Source organism: Hippichthys cyanospilos, chromosome 4, assembly GCF_059441005.1.
Source record: "Hippichthys cyanospilos isolate Australia breed blue-spotted pipefish chromosome 4, RoL_Hcya_1.0, whole genome shotgun sequence".
Taxonomy (NCBI): domain Eukaryota; kingdom Metazoa; phylum Chordata; class Actinopteri; order Syngnathiformes; family Syngnathidae; genus Hippichthys; species Hippichthys cyanospilos.
Genome location: NC_142372.1, coordinates 11,366,497 through 11,384,816, shown reverse-complemented (window position 1 = coordinate 11,384,816; position 18,320 = coordinate 11,366,497). Strand labels below are relative to the sequence as shown.

General features: G+C 38.3%; 1 protein-coding gene across 2 annotated transcripts; it reads right to left on the bottom strand.

The window, feature by feature from the left end:
* Positions 1 to 467: 467 nt before the first annotated feature.
* lpin1a (lipin 1a) lies at positions 468 to 12,861 on the bottom strand. Of its 2 annotated transcripts, XM_088412916.1 has the most exons (24): positions 12,710 to 12,861; positions 9,904 to 10,104; positions 9,642 to 9,737; positions 8,545 to 8,641; positions 8,251 to 8,461; positions 7,740 to 7,808; positions 6,906 to 6,995; positions 6,668 to 6,782; positions 5,777 to 5,981; positions 5,544 to 5,696; positions 5,371 to 5,464; positions 5,102 to 5,301; positions 4,307 to 4,400; positions 4,047 to 4,116; positions 3,443 to 3,529; positions 3,115 to 3,207; positions 2,967 to 3,031; positions 2,762 to 2,897; positions 1,830 to 1,978; positions 1,660 to 1,746; positions 1,444 to 1,596; positions 1,206 to 1,320; positions 1,033 to 1,136; positions 468 to 941 (listed from the first exon to the last, which is right to left on the bottom strand). In XM_088412916.1, the coding sequence occupies exons 2-24, from the start codon at positions 10,093 to 10,095 to the stop codon at positions 764 to 766; spliced, it is 2,853 nt and encodes a 950-aa protein (XP_088269042.1). In that variant the 5' UTR covers positions 10,096 to 10,104; positions 12,710 to 12,861; the 3' UTR covers positions 468 to 763. The 2 variants fall into 2 exon arrangements, with proteins under 2 accessions (XP_088269042.1, XP_088269043.1); XM_088412917.1 differs by lacking the exon at positions 3,443 to 3,529.
* Positions 12,862 to 18,320: the final 5,459 nt, after the last annotated feature.

The following is an 18,320-nucleotide window of genomic DNA, read 5'->3' as shown; positions in this document are numbered from 1 at the left end:
CATTGAATGAGTCCTGCTGTAAAATGTTGCATTGATAATAATAATGACATTAAAATACACTGTGCACACATGCACATTACTTTATGCCAACAATTGCATTGTCCTGTGTGTATGTAACTATCACATTTTCACAGTTGTGTGGTCACCTGATCAAATGTTTTATCAGACTGCCCCCAAGAAGAGTGAAGGGACACCTAAGAGATGAGCTCAGTCTTTAGGTACACCGTGCCAATCTAATGAGACACCTAATGAGAAACCTGGACAAAGATAATGCAAATATATACTGTGTGTGTGAGTGTGTATATGTAATATATATATATATATATATATATATATATATATATATATATATATATATATATATATATATATATATATATATATATATATATATATATATATATATATATATATATATATATATATATATATATATATACATATATATATATATATATATATATATATATATATATATATATATATACAGTACATATGTATCTATGTGTGTGTGTGTGTGTGTGTGTGTGTGTGTATATTTGTACAACATACTGTACTTCAAATTGTCATTGTCCATGAGTTGTCCATGTTGTGCTACTTTTGAGGTTATGGCGTTTTCTTCTTCTTATAGCTTCCAACATTACAGACATGTATTGTGAGCTTAATGGATTGCTGCTGAATAACAGCACAAGTTAAATCACATTATAAATCTGAGTTTAGTTTCAGCCTCCTCCACACTTGTGTAAGATGTCTTGAAGTGTGCTCAGCTGCTCTCCAGAAGCTCTGAGCCCTCCTCTTCTTTGTTCTGGTTACTTTTACCAGGAGACTGCTCGCTCCAGTAATTGCACTTGTTAAAAGTGTCCGAACGGGGAAAATCGGCCCCTTGTTTCTGGGGTAGGAGGGGAAAGACGTGGTCCACCATCTCGCAAAGGTGTCCGTAACTGGACAGACGTTGGAGGCAAAGACATTTAAGTTTGAATGAAGCGCGAGGTGTTCAAGTGTTCAGGTGATCAAAGACGGGAAATAGCTTACGAGGAAATGTTGGTTTTGGCATGTTCCTGTACCACTTCTCCTTTTGGGTTGACAGTGAAGATCCTGTTGAGAGGAACACCCACCTCCTTGTAGGCGTACACATCCTGGAATCATGCACATACATGTGGAAGATCTTAACGAACACATTTGAATGTGTGTGTGTGTGGTCTCACTGTAGCTCTGTTGCCAAAAGCAGCATAGAAAGGCTCAGTATTAGGATAGAACAGGTGCTTGATGTCAGTGAGACACTCAATCTTGAACTTCTCAGGTTTTTTCTCAATCACCTCTCTTAAAAACAAAACAAAAAAAAAAACAAAAAAAGGACATAATTATTTTAACCTCTGCAGTATGCCACAACCAAAACATGCCAGTTGTGATTGAAGTAATATGTAACCAAAGAGTGAAACAGACCTGTGCAAAGCAGAAAACAGACTGCTGGGACTCAGCATTACCGGGCCCATTGGCAGCATAGTTCCCCTCTCGTTGACCCAGTGCAGGTATCCTCGTGTCATGTCCGCCATACCGATGGCCCTCGCCGAGCAGTACATAAATTTGTATCCATTTCTGTAACAGACATATGTATTAATATGACATAAATATGAATAATTGTTATGAGTTGATACTCACTGGCTGACTTTATGGTAGAGTCTTGCTATGCCCTGGTGGGTCCAGTCTTTACCCAGCGTGGGAAGGATGTGGCCCAATGTGTCTGACCTGTAGGCAACGGATTCGGATCAACTTTATGCAACGACTGCCACCTTGTGAGGAAGAGTTGCAACTAAAATAGTTGGTCTAACCTCGTGATGGTCCCATCGATGTCCGAGATGACCAGCTTGTCGTCCCAGTTCCATAGGTAGATGGTGCCATGGCAACGACACGTGCCTTGGTATTGTGTGGTCACGCTGAACACCACCTCGTTGGGACCTTCCCTCAGCTGCAGGCTCACCTATCAAGCAGCAACATATCACATTTTTTTAGGCATTGACAAAGAAACTTGATAATGTACTGCAAAACCATCATCAAAAGTTAAAAATGTACTGTGCTGGATTAAAATATTTTCGATTGTGTTGCATATTTTGAAAGTAAATTTTATTTGCGTTCGACTCAGTTATTCTTTCAAACAACCACTAGAGGGCGACAATATACCACTAGTGACTAATGCCACATGCACTACTGTACACTGAAAATGACTGATTTGGTATGCAGTATTTGCCTTTCCAACGTTTTTTTGAGTGATCATATCTCTAGAAGCAAGTACTGTATACAATGAATTCTTAAGGATATCCCATCAAGTTGTTTAAGGTATAAAGGTCAGATTTCGCCATTGTTTCTGATCTTGTTCAAACTTCAAAACATGTTTTATATTAAAACAATAGTTAATTATTAAAGAGGTATCCAAGTAAACCTAACTTTTTGCATGTTTGAGGTATTATTTTTCCGTTTAACTCATTCGCTGCCATTGACAGCTACAGATGTCAAAGATCAACTTTTAATAGAGTGGCAGTGAATAAATGAGTTCATTTGCTGCCACTGACTGCATTAGCCTTTTAAGAGCCATTTAAAATAAGATGGCAGTGAATGAATTAAGGGCAGTTGCAGAAATAATGAAGCATGACATGAACACACAAACCACACAGGAAGTCTGAACTGTGAGGCAGACATGCAGACAACCAGCTCACTGTGCAGCACTAACTGGCTAATGATGAAAACTACATCTAAGAAGGCTCACCAGCTGCTCTGAGGTGAGCCGTAGAGTCTTCTGGTAACAAACATTCCCAGGAGTAAGGAGGGCATCAGACTGGCAGGTTCCAGACACTAGAGTGGGTCTGTGGTCCTCGTCACTAGAAGACGACTCTTCTTTCATTCTGTTAAAAACAACACATCAGGTTGATCACCACGAGGTGAAAGCTGAAACTGAAGAAAAGAGATTTAACCTGATAGACGTTGCCATGGTGATGGAAGTGTCTTCTTGGTCTCCTGTGGACCCTGTCACTGACTCCTGAACGACAAAGAGCCGATGGCATGGCTGCATGTTGTGGATCCGGTAACATATATCGACATATATCGCATTGACACACCCACCGATTTGGAGTCGCTGTTCCTACTCCTCCAGGAGAACCACCAACGTCCTCCCTTCTTGGGCATCTTGTCCTTCATGATGTTCTCCACAGAGGCCTGGACAAAACCATGCACATACCACCCAAAAACTCACTGGAAACTCAAAATTGACTAGCAAAGAACATGATGGACTAACAAAATAGCCCACAAAGCAAAGCAAACCACAATGTCCTGTCAAACTAGCTGAGCAAATGACATGCAAGGAAAGATGCAACAAACAGCATTAAAAACACAAACCAGACTATGGCATGCGCTGATCAACATGCTAGAAATAAAAAACAAAACATCATACAGGCTCAGGAGGTCTGGGGCCAAAAAGACCAGGAAAGCAGTATGAGAAGAGGCCGAAAGCGGAAAAAAAATAACTCAAACACCATAACTTAGGATGAACGGGGGAAGACAAGATGTAAATAAATAAAAGGGAGAACAGGTCAAAAGGGGGACAAAGACATGATATTAATAAAGTGTTAGGACGCTCACAGGAAGCTACATTTCACTCTGGTGTAAAGGTTTTGATACAGTTTCCAAGGTGCATCATGTCATTACTGACAAAACCAACATAAACATACATTATCCACTTAAACTAACATAACTTTAAGATCGCTTTGAAAAATTGAACACCAAAGTGAAAATGAGTGCTATACGCTAGTGCGTATATTAGTGCAGAGAGCAGAGAAGAAGGAGATGGAAAGGGCTGCAAAGCTCAATTGCACAAATACAATTGCACCAGCCAAAAATTAGTAGTAAAGAAATAACCCAATATTTTAGCAACGAATAGATCTGACTAAAACAACACACATTTTGCCTTTAAAGGTCTTTATGCAGCAAATTAGATCCAGCACGACAGAGTCAGATTAGTGTACGGATGAAAAACCAGATCACTGCGGTGGTCTTACCTGCGGCAGTGGCTTCTGGTAGACCTGCATGGCCAACATGACTGGAGCTGCTGTACTCCAGTTATAGTACCTAATGCAAAATATTAGTCAATCACTCACTGATCACAACATTTGGCAAACTTGCACCACAATCTAATAAGATCCAATAAAGGAGTCCGTAGTTCCTAATAATAAATCGACCACTGGATGTACGAGCATGGCTGTAATATTCTGTATTACTGGCAACATAAAGTACATACATATGGGTGCGTAGCACATACTTGTTACCAATCTTCACCACCAAGTTGGGATCATCAATAAGGGAAGGGTTTTCAGAGAACTGTTGGTAGGAAACTGCCCTCTCCTGGAAGTGTTCTGTGAATGCCAATACACACACAAAAGAGCATTGTGCCTCATTACAAATGAGAAAATGATTGTGTAATAATTATGTGTGAACATGTATAGCAATAATTGTAATAATTGAGTTTCTGCTGATTGTTCGTGACTATGAACAAATACATCCAAGAAATAGACAAAATAAAGTGCACAATTTGACTGTAGCCAGTCAAGCCTCAACTAGCTTGCATCTAAAGAAGTACAATATGATGTCAGCAATGGGACGCTGAACTAAAAGTCTTTGTAGTAATTTCTTTCAGACTAAAGCATTGTCTAATAGAAAGGTGGAAAAATTTCTTCTAGACAGGCCATCAGCCATCAAAAATAGTGCTACGATGCCATTTTGATGCCAAAAAAACATGTTAAAGCGAATGATTAAGCTTCATCTATGTTAAAATGAGGGGAGGAGTTTATTTTATTTATTTTTATTGTAGTGCTTTTACCCATTGTTTTAACTACTGGCACTTACTGAATATTCTTTTTAGGGGGAGCCATTTCTTTTATTTAACGCAACCTCTTCCAGTGGTATTATTCTCATCAATACATTGAAACAGGAGTTCAGAACGAATATTAATAAAATCATTAACCAACATATTATTTCCCTGTAGCCAATCAGTGCAGGTAAATGCTCATTCCTAATTTAGCCTATAGTGTTAGCATCATCTGATTCCTGACCATACCTTGCGTGATCTCCTTGTTATCAGATAGGCCGCCACATAACGAGATGGCTACGTGAGGGAGATCCCCCATGTGGTCCAGCAGACTGTCCACACCGCTGTCCATCCCACAGCTGCCCACTGACTGCGGGGATTGATTGGCACTCCGCACGGCAGTCATCATCACGTCTGAGTCCACCTTCATTGAGCTGGAACCCCCATCGCTGTGAAAAAGGACCGTAACTTACTAAAGAAAGAGCTAATACATGCAGTGGGTATATTTTTTTTTGTACCTTTTAGGGAAATACAAAGCAGCTACTTCAGGTTCTAGCTCCGTAATATCATCCAAGTATACTCCATCAGCACCTAGATGCTGGCTTCTTTTCTCTAATGAAACAGTCATCAAATAGAGACAGACGTCTTATCATCTGATTATTTTGGTCTATTTTATCAAGCATGCTCATACCTTTCCTCTTGGAAGGTGAATCTGTTCTTCTAATTGGACTTCCTCTGCTCCCGCTTTCCTCCAGATGGTCAGGGAGGATACTTGGAGCCGCTGAACATGTTGTTAAACTCTCCATCTCTGCACATGATGCACCTACACTCTCCGCTGCTCTTTCTGTGAGAAAAAATGGATGAATAGCATGGAACAATTTCATAAAAAGAAGACTATGACAGTATATGTTATCTTGATCTTACCATGCCCTTCTGCAATGCTTCCCCCATTCCCACAGTCGGCGTGATTGCCTCTACTGGCAGCATGCATCTTGCCTTGCTCAGATGCAAAAAGAGGTTGAGAGGGGGGTCCAGCATCACTGATGCTTCTGAAGTGAGTGTTGGAGGACACTGGGATAGAGACTGCTGTGGCACAGTCCTGCTTTTGATGTGAAGTCAGGAAGGATGGCTAGAAGATGAGAACATGTGGTTCAGAAAAGTTTACATAACAACAAAAGAACTCAGACAAACCTAGAAATCTTGGAGAAAAAGGATTTGACTGGAGTCAGGTCCTTATAACCACTAGAGGGGAACTCAGGGCAAATGTTGCCTTTGTAATAATATGTTTTACGCACCCCCACTAATCTAAGTCTTCCAATTACTGTAATATTGCTTTCCTTGAATAAGAATTCAACAGATGAATTATCTTGTTTGCCAGTTTAGGGCACTGCCATTTGCTGATGACTCAAATTGATGAGAATGTCCTCTTAGACTTTCATTTTGAAAATCATGTGACCAAGCACAGAAAATAAATGAGCCAAGAGTTAATTTGTTGCATAAAAAAATTCAGCAAAGAAAATGTTTGCCTTGAGTTCCCCTTTGTTTAGGATGAAATAAAACAGACATACGCTGAAATATTGAAGAAAATCCTCAAAATAAAGAATGAAAAATCAGATGCTATATTATAGTTACTAGATGATCTATTTTTTTGTTCAGTTAGTTGAATTCATACCTTGATAGTCCATTCCAACAATCATTTTCACCTGTGTTGTCTTAGATATGTAACTGCAGGTACGTTTAATATGGGAAAACAACATTTTATTGCACATTATTATAAAGAAGTTGAGAATGGTGCATATGCGTTTGCATAAATACCTGAGCGGCTTGTGGCAGTTCTCCCCAGGTCCACAACATCTCGGGGTTGTCTTTAGCGCGATTGGCAAGCTCTGAGTCGCTCTTGGGCGTTGAAGACAGAGAGTCATCTGGGTTCCTGAGAAAACCACAGTTCAAGAATATATTGTGACCACATTTGTTTAGCAATTAATATTGTAATGCAAATATATTTGGATACGTGCAGTCAGCATAGTGTCTTCTTAAGAAGTGAAAGTGATACCTAAGGTGGGACAAGTGAGAGGTCTGCTGGGGACAAGAAATGGACAGACCGCAGGACGTAGGGATGGAGAGAGTCTCTTTAATCACATGGCTATGAAAAGATAAAGATAGGAATGAGCAGTGAGCAGCTAAAGAGAAAATTGTCAGATTTTGAATCATGTTTTTAGCTACACATTGGGAGAAGAGAAACACAGAAGGCATTGTGTAGTCCCCACCAAGCAACAACTGACTAGCAGTTGGAATGTAATTCAAATAGACCGAGTAATGATTCAATGTTTGGCCTTACTTACTTCTACAATCTTGCTTTGGCAATCTTTCAAACCCGATAGGGTTCTTTCTCTAAAACCTAACTCAAATCTCAGAAAGAAATGTTGTTATTCAATTTTAAAACGGGTAGAAAGTGTTTAAGAGGCAACCAGGAGACTGCTATCTGCTAATTTGATGCCTACGTCTCTCATTTTTGGTTCATATCATTCAAAATGAACAAGATACCAAGGTACCAAGGAGCATTTTGAATTATTCATGACCTAAACTAATTCAACGTTATTTTGGTGGCTCCAATGAATTCAAAAATGAAGCCTCGGAACATCACTTCAAAATAAAATAAAAAACTTTAAAATTCGACTTTTAATCCTGGCCACCTTGGGTTACACTTGATTGAAAAATAATACAGCTTTTAATTTAATACTGAACAAGCAAGAAGTGAGCATGTTATTTGGTGGTGAGTTCATTGATTATATCGACAGATTAAATTCAACATGGGACCAATGAGACAAGCATAACTGATTAAAAGATGTCTTCATATGTGCACATGTGTCCACATGTGCTAGTGTACCTTTGTGGATGTGTCCAGTCTGTACTCGGGTGTGTGTTTGCTGTCGAGCCTTGATCATTGTAGAGAGTTCTGGCCACAAAAACACAAGCACAGCAGTCTGAGTCGAAAAACCTCATATTAAAAAAGTGCAGTTGTCAATCACTAACATTACTCAAGTGCTACAATAAAATATGTATGATGATGCTCCTGGCCTTCTCTCTTGAACAGAAACATTATCTTCAAACAAGTACAATCAGCTCAAAGAGTCTCAGGAATGTTCCCATGCCATCGATGTGCTAAGATTTCCTAAAAAAGCGTGGAAAGCAAACAGCAGGGACACGGCTGTGGTCCATTATGTCAAGGAAACACAGAGCACTGTGGGAACAAGGCAAATTCCTGGAGCGCCTCCAATAACTGGAGCTGCTTCTCAACGGGCTGCGCGTCTTCACACACAAATATGTAGGGAATAGATACACAGAAACGACATGCTTTAGTAATAATCCGTCATAGACACGTGTAAATGCACACACACCTTCCACCGTCTCCTTCTCGCTCCTCATCAGAGCTAAGGTCAATGGTGAACATGTTATCTTCATCAGAAAACTCCTCTCCGCTTTCATCCCGCCTTCCACCTCCATCTGGCCGAGCCTTCCTCCTTCTCTTCCTCCTCTTCTTGTTCATGCCTGCGTCGCCCTGCTGCGGGCCGATGCTTTGGACAGGAAGCGAGCTGCGCATCATACTGTCTGTTTGGCGACAAAACAGAGCAGTGTTTACAAAAACAGAGGGGCTGTTTTCCCATAAGTGAGCTTTGTTCTAAGTTTTTTACCGAGATGACGCGCGCTGCTCCTGGTCAACTGGGAGTCCATCAGCTCCTCACCTGTTGATATGATAGGTGACGTTGCCAGGTAGGCTGGTACATCCTCCTGAGAGAAGGACGCAACATATGACGGCACCTTGAAAATGATCCCTTAAAGAAGAAGTCAGTCGAAAACTTTGTTTACAATATTATGTTCTACACAACACAATACTCTGATTGACTTTATTTTTGTGGAAAATGAATTAAGTAGCAATGAACTATCTCAAGGTGGCCACTTTCTCACTGGCTGTATAATAAGAATCACATTGCAGTTGCTCCGGGCTTAGGGAACAACCAATCATGGCCTGTTTTCTAATTTAGGTCATGTGATTTTGCGAGCAGAGTTGTGATTGGTTGTCACCTGAGCTCTGAGCAGCTCTGAGGTCATTTTCAGTTGAGAGCAAGAGGCAAAATGGCTGCCTCTGAGATGGAGGAAAAAAAAAAATAGTAGATTTTTCTGCGTAATTTATATTCCACAAACACAATATTACCGGTAATTAGGATGCTGCGTTTCGCCTAGTGGGGACACATAAACTATATTATTGTGAGACTTTTTGGCATCAATTAATCTCGAAAGATCTATATAATTACTGTCTACATGCATACCATTTTAGAACCATTATACTAAAGAGGTGTACAAAAAAAACCTATTACTTTCATGTCTCTCTGCCTTATTGACTGGTAGGTGAAAAAGAGATCCTAATGTTTGCAAGAGTCAATAAGTAATGAAGGCAGGATTAGTGCAATCATCCTGATTAGGATGGTGATCCTCTGAGATGAGCACTCCTCAATTGCAGTCTGTCAGATTTTATTTTTCTCAGTTGCAACTCAATCTTTTTTTGACTAAGAAACACTTGCTAGCTATTTATCTTTACTTTTATAAAATTGAAGCAATACACAAAAAAATGTGAGGCATATAAGTAAAAAATCTGAAACCTTTTGCCTAATACTAATATAAACCTAATACTGTATACAAAACTTAGATAAGAAACTATGAGTCAGTCTTGACCTTTTTGCATTAATCATCTAAGAGTAAGTAGTTTTGAGCAGAGAGGCTCAACACTCACCAGTGTGTTTTCAGCTTCTTTAACAAAGAAGGCTTCTCCATTTTCTCCTAGCTTCATATGTAAACTCACCGGCTCTCCATTGATCTCAATGTCCACCTGCAACGAAAAAAATACTTTGTATGGCCATCCTAATAATGCATTTTACTGTTACTTTTGATGATTTTATTTAACACGATTGGTATTTTCTGATAACACAGCAAAGTGCTTCAAAACTGTGATTCTCGCATACTGTGTACAAAACACATTCATCCAAGTATCTCACCACTTTCTCCCGTGAGCGCAGGACGCCCATTTTGCCGAAGCGCACGTGGAAGGGCGAGCAGTGCAGGGAGCCATTGGGCTGCCGCACAACGATCACGTCGATACAGCCAGACAGTGTGGCGGGATTGAGGCCTCTGTATAGCTCCTTGACCTGCACGAACACCTGGCCCGCCAGCTGACCCACATAGTTCATGGTCTACAACTGGGAACGCAGACATTGGGTTCAGGTCAGTAATGTTACTCGGATACACAATGATGGTAAAACCTTGACTATTTCATAAAAAAAGTAGGGTTGTGAAATAAATTGAAATAAGTCGATTTATTCTTCATTTTAAAGAGTGACAATTTTAAAAATAGTTCAATCGTGAAATTGAGATTTTGCATGAATGGCAAAATGCAGGATGAGTGCTATACACGACATTCTTTAAATAGTTACTGGCTACTTAATTGGGGCATTTAAGCAAGTTATGCACAAGCTATGAATCGATATTTTTGTGCACGATCTATTTAAAGTTATATTAAAATCATTTAAATCAGTACACGTGACTGCTTGAACAATTTTCACAGCATTTATTTTTGAACAATTTAACCCTTTAAGTTAATATTTGTTGGATTTGTTACTTTGATTAAATTTGATTAAAATCTTAACTGTCCAGAATGACTGAAATGAATCAAGATTGGATTTTTTTTTCAATATTACCTAACCCTACATAAAAGCTTTGTAAATTTTGTTAACGATTGTTGAATGTTCTCTCTATACGTCCAAACTGTGATGAAATATTGAATGTATAATAATGTAAAAGAAAATTCAACACTAAAGAGGTAACAATGTTAGCATTATACTGTTATTATACTGAGCATTATACTGTATAATATATCTTGAAACACACCCAGGTTTCCTTTTTATTGTTTTATATTTAGGGCCAATAAGTATCTCTAAAGATGTAGTCATTACATTTATGGCTTTACTTCTTGCACGTGAGCTACTGCAACAGTTTACATGCAAAATACAACACTCAGGGTTGCAGAAAAAAAATCTCCCCATATATGAATTATTGATGATATTATTCCATGACATTCGTACAGAGGCAAAGATGCATAATTCATTACTTCCCCTATTTTTGTACTCTTGTCTGCAGGGAAGCAAAAGGAGCATTTTCTATTTGTTGAAATGATATACAGTAAAAAATGCCTCTTTTGCTTTTTGTAAAGCAAAAGAGACATCAAGGTGAAGATCGCTGACCCGTCGGGCTGTAAAGTTTTCGACCCAGAACGTCAGACAGGGAGAGTGGAAAAAGACATATGAGTGTTGGGTCAACAAGCATGAGAAAGAGACAGGAATGCATGGAAAAAAGAGTAAGTGCACTGCACTCAATATAAAGTCTTATAATACTTGACAGAACGAAAAGACGATGCAAAATGTTTATGGCTGAGCAGTTGATGAAGGACAAAATAGTACACACAGGCATGGCAGGTGGCTCCAACTTTTGGCAACGTAGCAACAAACCAAATGTTTGCTGCAGATTTAACGCCTTCCTCTCCTCACGTGACATTACAGATTAGAATGTTTGAAGCAGTAGGAGGAATATTGTCATATTCTATTGCAATCTTAGATTAGATCAACGTTTTGTCAAGCCTTGCAAATCAAATATTTGACTAATAACAGCTATACATTATAACTATATATCGTCAACCAAAGCACATTTCAACATGACCATTTATGAAGGACTTGTTATTTTGTCAATACCGCATTAACGGGACATTCTGGTAGAGGTCATTCATTTCACCATAGCAACAGTTAAACAATTACCCGGTACTTACAATGGGAAATATCCAGACAGTCAAGAGAGGATTTTATTTCAGATTTTGGATTGGTGTGGCTGTAGTTTTCATTTGTTTTAAACAACAATCACTGCACCATACTGAGAGAATAGTTTGATTTGCATGTAGCGCACTACATAGACCAAAATATTAAACACAACTGTAATTTAGCGGTAGATCTACACACATTGCAAAACTGTAACCACAATAATAAACATTGTGTAATTGTATGCTTTCAAAACTGTTATATGTACCACTATAGCTGAACAATGAAGGGTAGTGGCAAAGGAGATACTTGACTGAACAGACTGCTCTGTTTACACACATGCACAGTGGGTGAGGGACACAGCACTCTTGATGTCATTGTCAACACTGACCATGTGCAATCACACACGAGCATAAGCAAACTCTCTTGGGAAGTGTTTCCTTAACAGCCAATCATAACGCTTAAAGATTACGTAATAGACAATCACGGGACAACTAGTAAGGTCATTCAGCACACATTGTTTTCTTGTGTTATTGCCAGAAAACCCCCAACAGGAACATTCTGATTTTAAACTATCTATCCGCAAATTAATTAGCAGGACGTATAGTTCCATCGTTGCAAAGTATACAACAAATGTATATCACCAAAGTGAAAGAATATGCAAATAAACTACAGAATGATAACAGTCAGATGCAGGTCAAAATAGGATGATATTTGCTCGCTCAAAATAACAATAATACAAATGACGTCAGAATAATAATAGACAGAACAAGTCGTGCCCTCACACGACTTGTACTGTCCACTGAAGCGAGCATGTAAACATGTTTCACATGGGTGAGGCTCTGCAGTTTGCATCGATGCACATCATTCAAACCGCCGCATTTTAAAAAAAAGAAAGGAAACGTACAAAACAAGCCATGCTCACCATCCAAATACAAGTATGTGCATGTATAATGGAAAAAAAAATCAGCTCAATGTGCGTAACCCTCACGTTACTTACATTGTCAGCAGGCTCTGCAGGGGCTTCCGGGTTTTTCCTGTCCGATTGTGACCCGTTTAAACGTGTTACCTGTACGTCCTCATGTCAAACATTGTCACAGAAATCCTTCTACGCACATGTTTTTTCTCTGGTCCAAGATGTGTCGCTATTTAAACCGCAGTGTAAATATTCCTCCCACTGCTACTGCGCCGCAAATAAAGCGCTGTCTGATTGGCTGGACTCCAGTGACGTCAAGGCAATATTGTTTTTAATGTACTATTTTTTTTGACACTTGCATTTTCTGGAATGCTGAGCAGTTTTGACTATTTAATTACAATTAACTGTAAATAAAATATATTATACTTTACCATATTTATTTTTTTTTTTTACCGCACTATGCATTTTTTAAATCTGCTGTTCTTTTTTTGTTTTGATTGTATTTCACGTTATTCAAACCTCGCAAAGAATTAACGCAACAACAACTTGCGGGGAGACGAAATAGAAATGACATTTAGGTAACTTGAAGGCATCAGGAAAGGCTGTTGCGCAACCCACTGTGTCACACTTGATGGAATCAGAATGTACACACAAGCCCCCACTCTGTACTGGTAAAGTTAGATAATGTTAATGGATCATTTGGCACCACTTTGTAATGGATACTTTTATAAAGAGATTATAAATAGTTCACAAATATGTGTTATCATATTCTGATAGCTGACTATAAGGTACATTTAATGGTGATCTACGCTCCTTTTAAGACTAACTGTAGTTAAGTAGTTTCGTATTGAGTCATTATTACCCTGTAAGCAGCTGAGATGTCCGTTATTGTATGGAACTGCAGACTACAAAAAATAAAAACATGTTACATTTTACAAAAAAAAATAGCATCTTGCTTTCATTAGAGCACACATGTACCCAGTGAACTCATGCTCACATGATGAATGTGAACCAAAAAAAAAATTCTAAATGAATAAATATGGATAATATTCCTTTGTATGCAGCTTCCTGGTGGAGAGAGAACGTAAAGTGGATATAAAATACCAAAGCACAACTTTTCAAATGACAGGTTTGTGATACAAAAAAATAGAGCAAGATGAATCACTTAGTAAACTCCATTAATTTAAGATTTATTCTACACAACACAAGTGAAAAATATCTTTTCAAAAAAGAACGTAAAAAGAAACAACTGAGATGTATTTGCACAATGTTTAGAATTAACCATCACAAGGCAACTTCATGATTTTTGTTTTGTTTTGCTTCGCTTTCAGGTAAAAACCCCAGACCTTGGAAGGTCCAGATGAAGAAACTAGCACCAATATTAGATGCTGCCACTGTGCTGTCAGTATGGTGTTCTTTTGGTAATGAGCAGTGTTGTGTTTGAACAAAACCCAATTTACTAATTTGGCCAAAAAGGTAATTGTAGTTTCCATCAGACAGGAAGACAAATTTTCCAAATGTTTGGGAGATTTTGTTATGTTCTATGGTTCCTATAACAAAATAGTCTGCATGTGGGAATCCTGTGGATGTTTATGTACATTTTGTCTGTTTACTAACATTAAACACATCATCATGTTTCCTATGCTTCTATTTATTCTGTGTGAAAGATGTGCTGCACAAGTGTGTGTGTAAGTCTGCGACAGGAAGTTGGATAGCGAAACAGTAAATCACTGTGGCTGTGCAAGAAGGTTACTACAGGCCAAATCACATCAACAATTCAGCAGGAAAAAAAGCTTGATGTCATATTGATGCAGCTGTGAAAGAATTGTTTTGAATCATGATTTTTTTCCCCAAGTGCATGTTGCCAAATAAGAGTAAACAAGCGCTTTATTTGCCATTTTCTGCACACACAAATCTGTAATCTGATTACTGATGCACGATTATGTAATAAGCCTTGTACTTTATTGTGAACAAAGATTCCAACTCCATAAAGAAACAAAGCTTGTCGCCCCCACTTGGTCTCTCCCTTTTGGCAAAGCTCCATGGCTGTGGACATGCTGCCCAGTGATTCCTAGAACCAAGTTCCAAGTAGCACTGTGTGTGCCCAACAGAACCTAACACAGTTTTTAATGACTCGTCTTTTAATTGGGAACATTACTATAAATTCACAGTTCAAGTATTCGTAAAGTAAAGTAACAATGACATTTTGTAGTCAAAAAGGTTGCGATACTTAGCAAGTTACCAGGTGAAGCTAACGAAGATCAACAAAAATGGCTTGGTGCATTTATTGTTTTTTTTTTTTTTGTGGCATCACTTGTTGGCAAGGCAGAATTGCTAATGTAATGTAGTTAGTGAAAAAAAAAATCTATACCCCAGTTATGTTCACAACTTAACTAAGGTTGAACTAAAGAATTGGTGTTAGACAGAGGAATCCTAATTGCCCCAGTTGGCCAACAACTAATGACATCCATGCACACAAGTTTCACTCAATGATAGCCAAGAACTGTTCTCAGGAAAATAACTCCAAAATAATAAGAAAACAAAATTCAATAAACCATTTTGCATCTCTATTACTGCTCTGTATCAATGATAAAATAGAAACAAACGTAAACAAAATGCAGCCACCATTGCTATGCTAGTGGGCTTGTACAAAGGTGCAGTTTCATTTGCAGAGGATCGTTTTCTGTTATCAGTCCATATTTTGCACTACGCAACCGTTTACCATGTGACGGTTGTGATTTGCTCAGGCTCTCATGAACACACTCCTATATGTACACACACTATCAGATGAACCCAGTCGCAGAGGAGAACAAGGAAACACGTGCGGTCTTTTCCAAGAACTGAATGATTTACGAAGGAGCCGCCAGCAGGGCTCAGAGGGGGGAGACAGGAGTACGATTTTGAGCCAAGAGTCTTTTTGGAGGGAAAATTTCCTCACTGTGTTTGTGGGTGGCAGACAGTTAAGAGTTGCGCAACGAGTTTATGTGTCTCATATGTCTGCAGGAAAAGATCACAACTTTTGCCTGCTGCACTTTCAATGGACACTTCATTCGGCCAGCACAAGCATTGTGAAGTTTTATTTTACAAAAATGAAAAATTCAGAGTTTAATTAATGCCAGTCAATCTTGGCTTGTCACATCAAAAACACATTAAAAGTCAGACAAGTTTAACTTGAATTTGGAGTTGTGTGTTTGTAATGAAAAGTGAGGTAAAATATTCAGCTATGAGAATGTGTGGCCTTATGATTTGAAGCTGTTAGTGTTACAAAGTATGGTTTCAAAACAGGGTTTTAATTCAAAGCAAGGTCCTGAAAGTGTTGGGCAATTTGCTTCCAAAAATATTTCATATTATCCGCTAATTACATTTGATACTTATACATTTGTTTACAATATTAATTTCTGTGTAAAGAGGTACTTAAGTACGTAGTACTTTTAAGCGATTTTTATCCTTGTGAATTAATACATTTAATAGTGTTTATGACATTTGAAAACAAAAATGCAAACTTAACAATCAGTATGAAAAAAAAACAAGAAGAAGAAAGAAGAAGAACAACAAACATCCATAGATAAGCGATCTGACATATCACAGCAAATACAGGCCTGCACACTTTGAATGGAAAACAGTAATGTTTTTTTTAAATATACAGTTCATTCATCGGCAGATCTATATACAGTATATTATATAAATGATGTAATGTTATCAACTATAGTAACGCAAACAAACTACATTCACAACAACACGTGTGTGGGCACACATTTTCTTTTTCATTCATGGTTTGCGTATGTGTGTGCATGTGTGTTAGTGGACACAATGTGTGAATGCTCACATTTCCGTTGTTAGTTCAACAATATTCTTCCCTGCCTGACACGTGAGAGGATGAGAGAGTAAGCGGAGGCAAGAGTAGCTGGTATCACGTTCCCTCCAAGGTCAAGAATGCGCTCGTTTCATCTCCACTGAGATGAGGGTGTTGCTCAAGGAACGTTGGGGGATTGGTGTGTCTAAACCAATCAGAAGGCAGTATGAGCCACACACCAAAAAAAAAAAAAAAAAACAACATTGGCCATGCTTTCAAAGCTTACAAGTGGTGTCTTATGATTCATTTGGCTGAGAAGCACTTTCCCTCTGCAATTATGCAAAGAATGTGCTGTAGGCCTGTTCAGATTTCAGACTTGTATCCAATTGACTATGTGTTGAGAAGAGGAATGGGCGAAACTGTCTGGAAATACTGTATGTGCACCAAATTGTAAGCACCAATTTCAAAAATACTTGAAGCTGATGTTGTCAAAGATGCATCAAGGTTTCTTAAGAAAGGTTTGTGAAAATTTATATTGGATTAAAAAAATGAAATACAACCCCAAACCAAGGACAACCTTTTGTCTAGAATATGTTTGACACTAACACAACATCACCACAGTAAAGCCTGGCAACATCATGACCTTCAGAATTTGCTGAAAAGCAACAAAATGCCCGAATAAGCCCACTTGAACAGCTAAAATTGGATTTGGATTTGGATTAGCCAAATTGTGTTGAATGTGTCACCAGTGACTCCCATTTCTGTGAGCTTGAATGTGATTGGTTCATTCTAAACAAAGCCGCATCCCACTTATAAGGGGGGTGTGCACGCTTGTAATAGCACAATATCTAAATTTTGTTTCACTTCCTTTGAAAAGCAAAAAAAAAAAATGAATAAATAGTGTTATAAATGTTATGAGTCATAAGTCATAGGAACATGTTGAAATATTCTTTTTCTTCAACAAAAACCTGAAATTTTAACACGTTTGTGAAGACTTGTGATTCATTTTTCTTTCAACAAATTAAATGTAAAATTATCTCGAAATGTCTTTGCACTTTTGAAGTCTTGGTGTTGCAGAAAGAACTGATATCCAAGATGAACATATGCCTTTCATAAATTTGTTTGCCAAATAGTAAAAATCCAGCTCTATTGATGGAGGAAACAATGTAAATTGCAACACAAAAGTACTGCAACCAGACCCGTAGTTGAAGATGAACTTTGGGCCCCCGCATAATGCTGTAAAAGGAAGTCTTGTGGAGGTGTAGCCTGAGCCCACAGACACTCAACAGTGTGGTGCTGTTATGTAATGAGTTCTGATCTCAACTGGGCCTGAAGTGTGACGAAAGTTCCCCACGTGGAGATAACAACGACACACATTGTTGTTGTGCAACTAAGACACTAACAACAAGCTAAGGAAACACAGAGAGAATCAGCATGTAGTTACATTTACTTTTTTTTTAGAATTACATATTACACAAATGTTGTATCTTCGAATTTTATATTATCTTTATAGCATTTAGTGGGACTGTCATTCACACACCATATTCAAGGCTATCGTAATTATTTTAATCCTAAAAAATGTACTGAATAAGATACAAAAGGAGGTCAGCAGTAAGTAATAACAGTGTAAAATGGTTTGTAGTTGTGCAAAATTTCCTTTGGGCAGTCCAGCGATGTCATTATATCCAGAGCATTCTAGTAATGGACTTCGCTAGCAGAACGTAACTTGAGAAAGCTGGAGGAGCCATCTGGCTTGACAATCTACATATGTACAAAGACATTTCTTGATGCCATCATGCTGATATTACACAACAGCACCTGCTGACATGATGCAAACCCTAGTCCAACATTTATTATTAGAGTGTAAAACTTAACACATAATAAATAGTAAGTAGCAATGTG

Excerpts from the sequence above, each read along its gene's own strand:
- lpin1a (XM_088412916.1), bottom strand. The coding sequence starts at position 10,095 with ATGAACTATGTGGGTCAGCTGGCGGGCCAGGTGTTCGTGCAGGTCAAG. Across the intron at positions 8,642-9,641 it reads AAGAAGCTGAAAACACACTG|GAGGATGTACCAGCCTACCT; the intron begins GTGAGTGTTGAG and ends TCCTTCTCTCAG. Across the intron at positions 5,465-5,543 it reads TTCACCTTCCAAGAGGAAAG|AGAAAAGAAGCCAGCATCTA; the intron begins GTATGAGCATGC and ends CTGTTTCATTAG.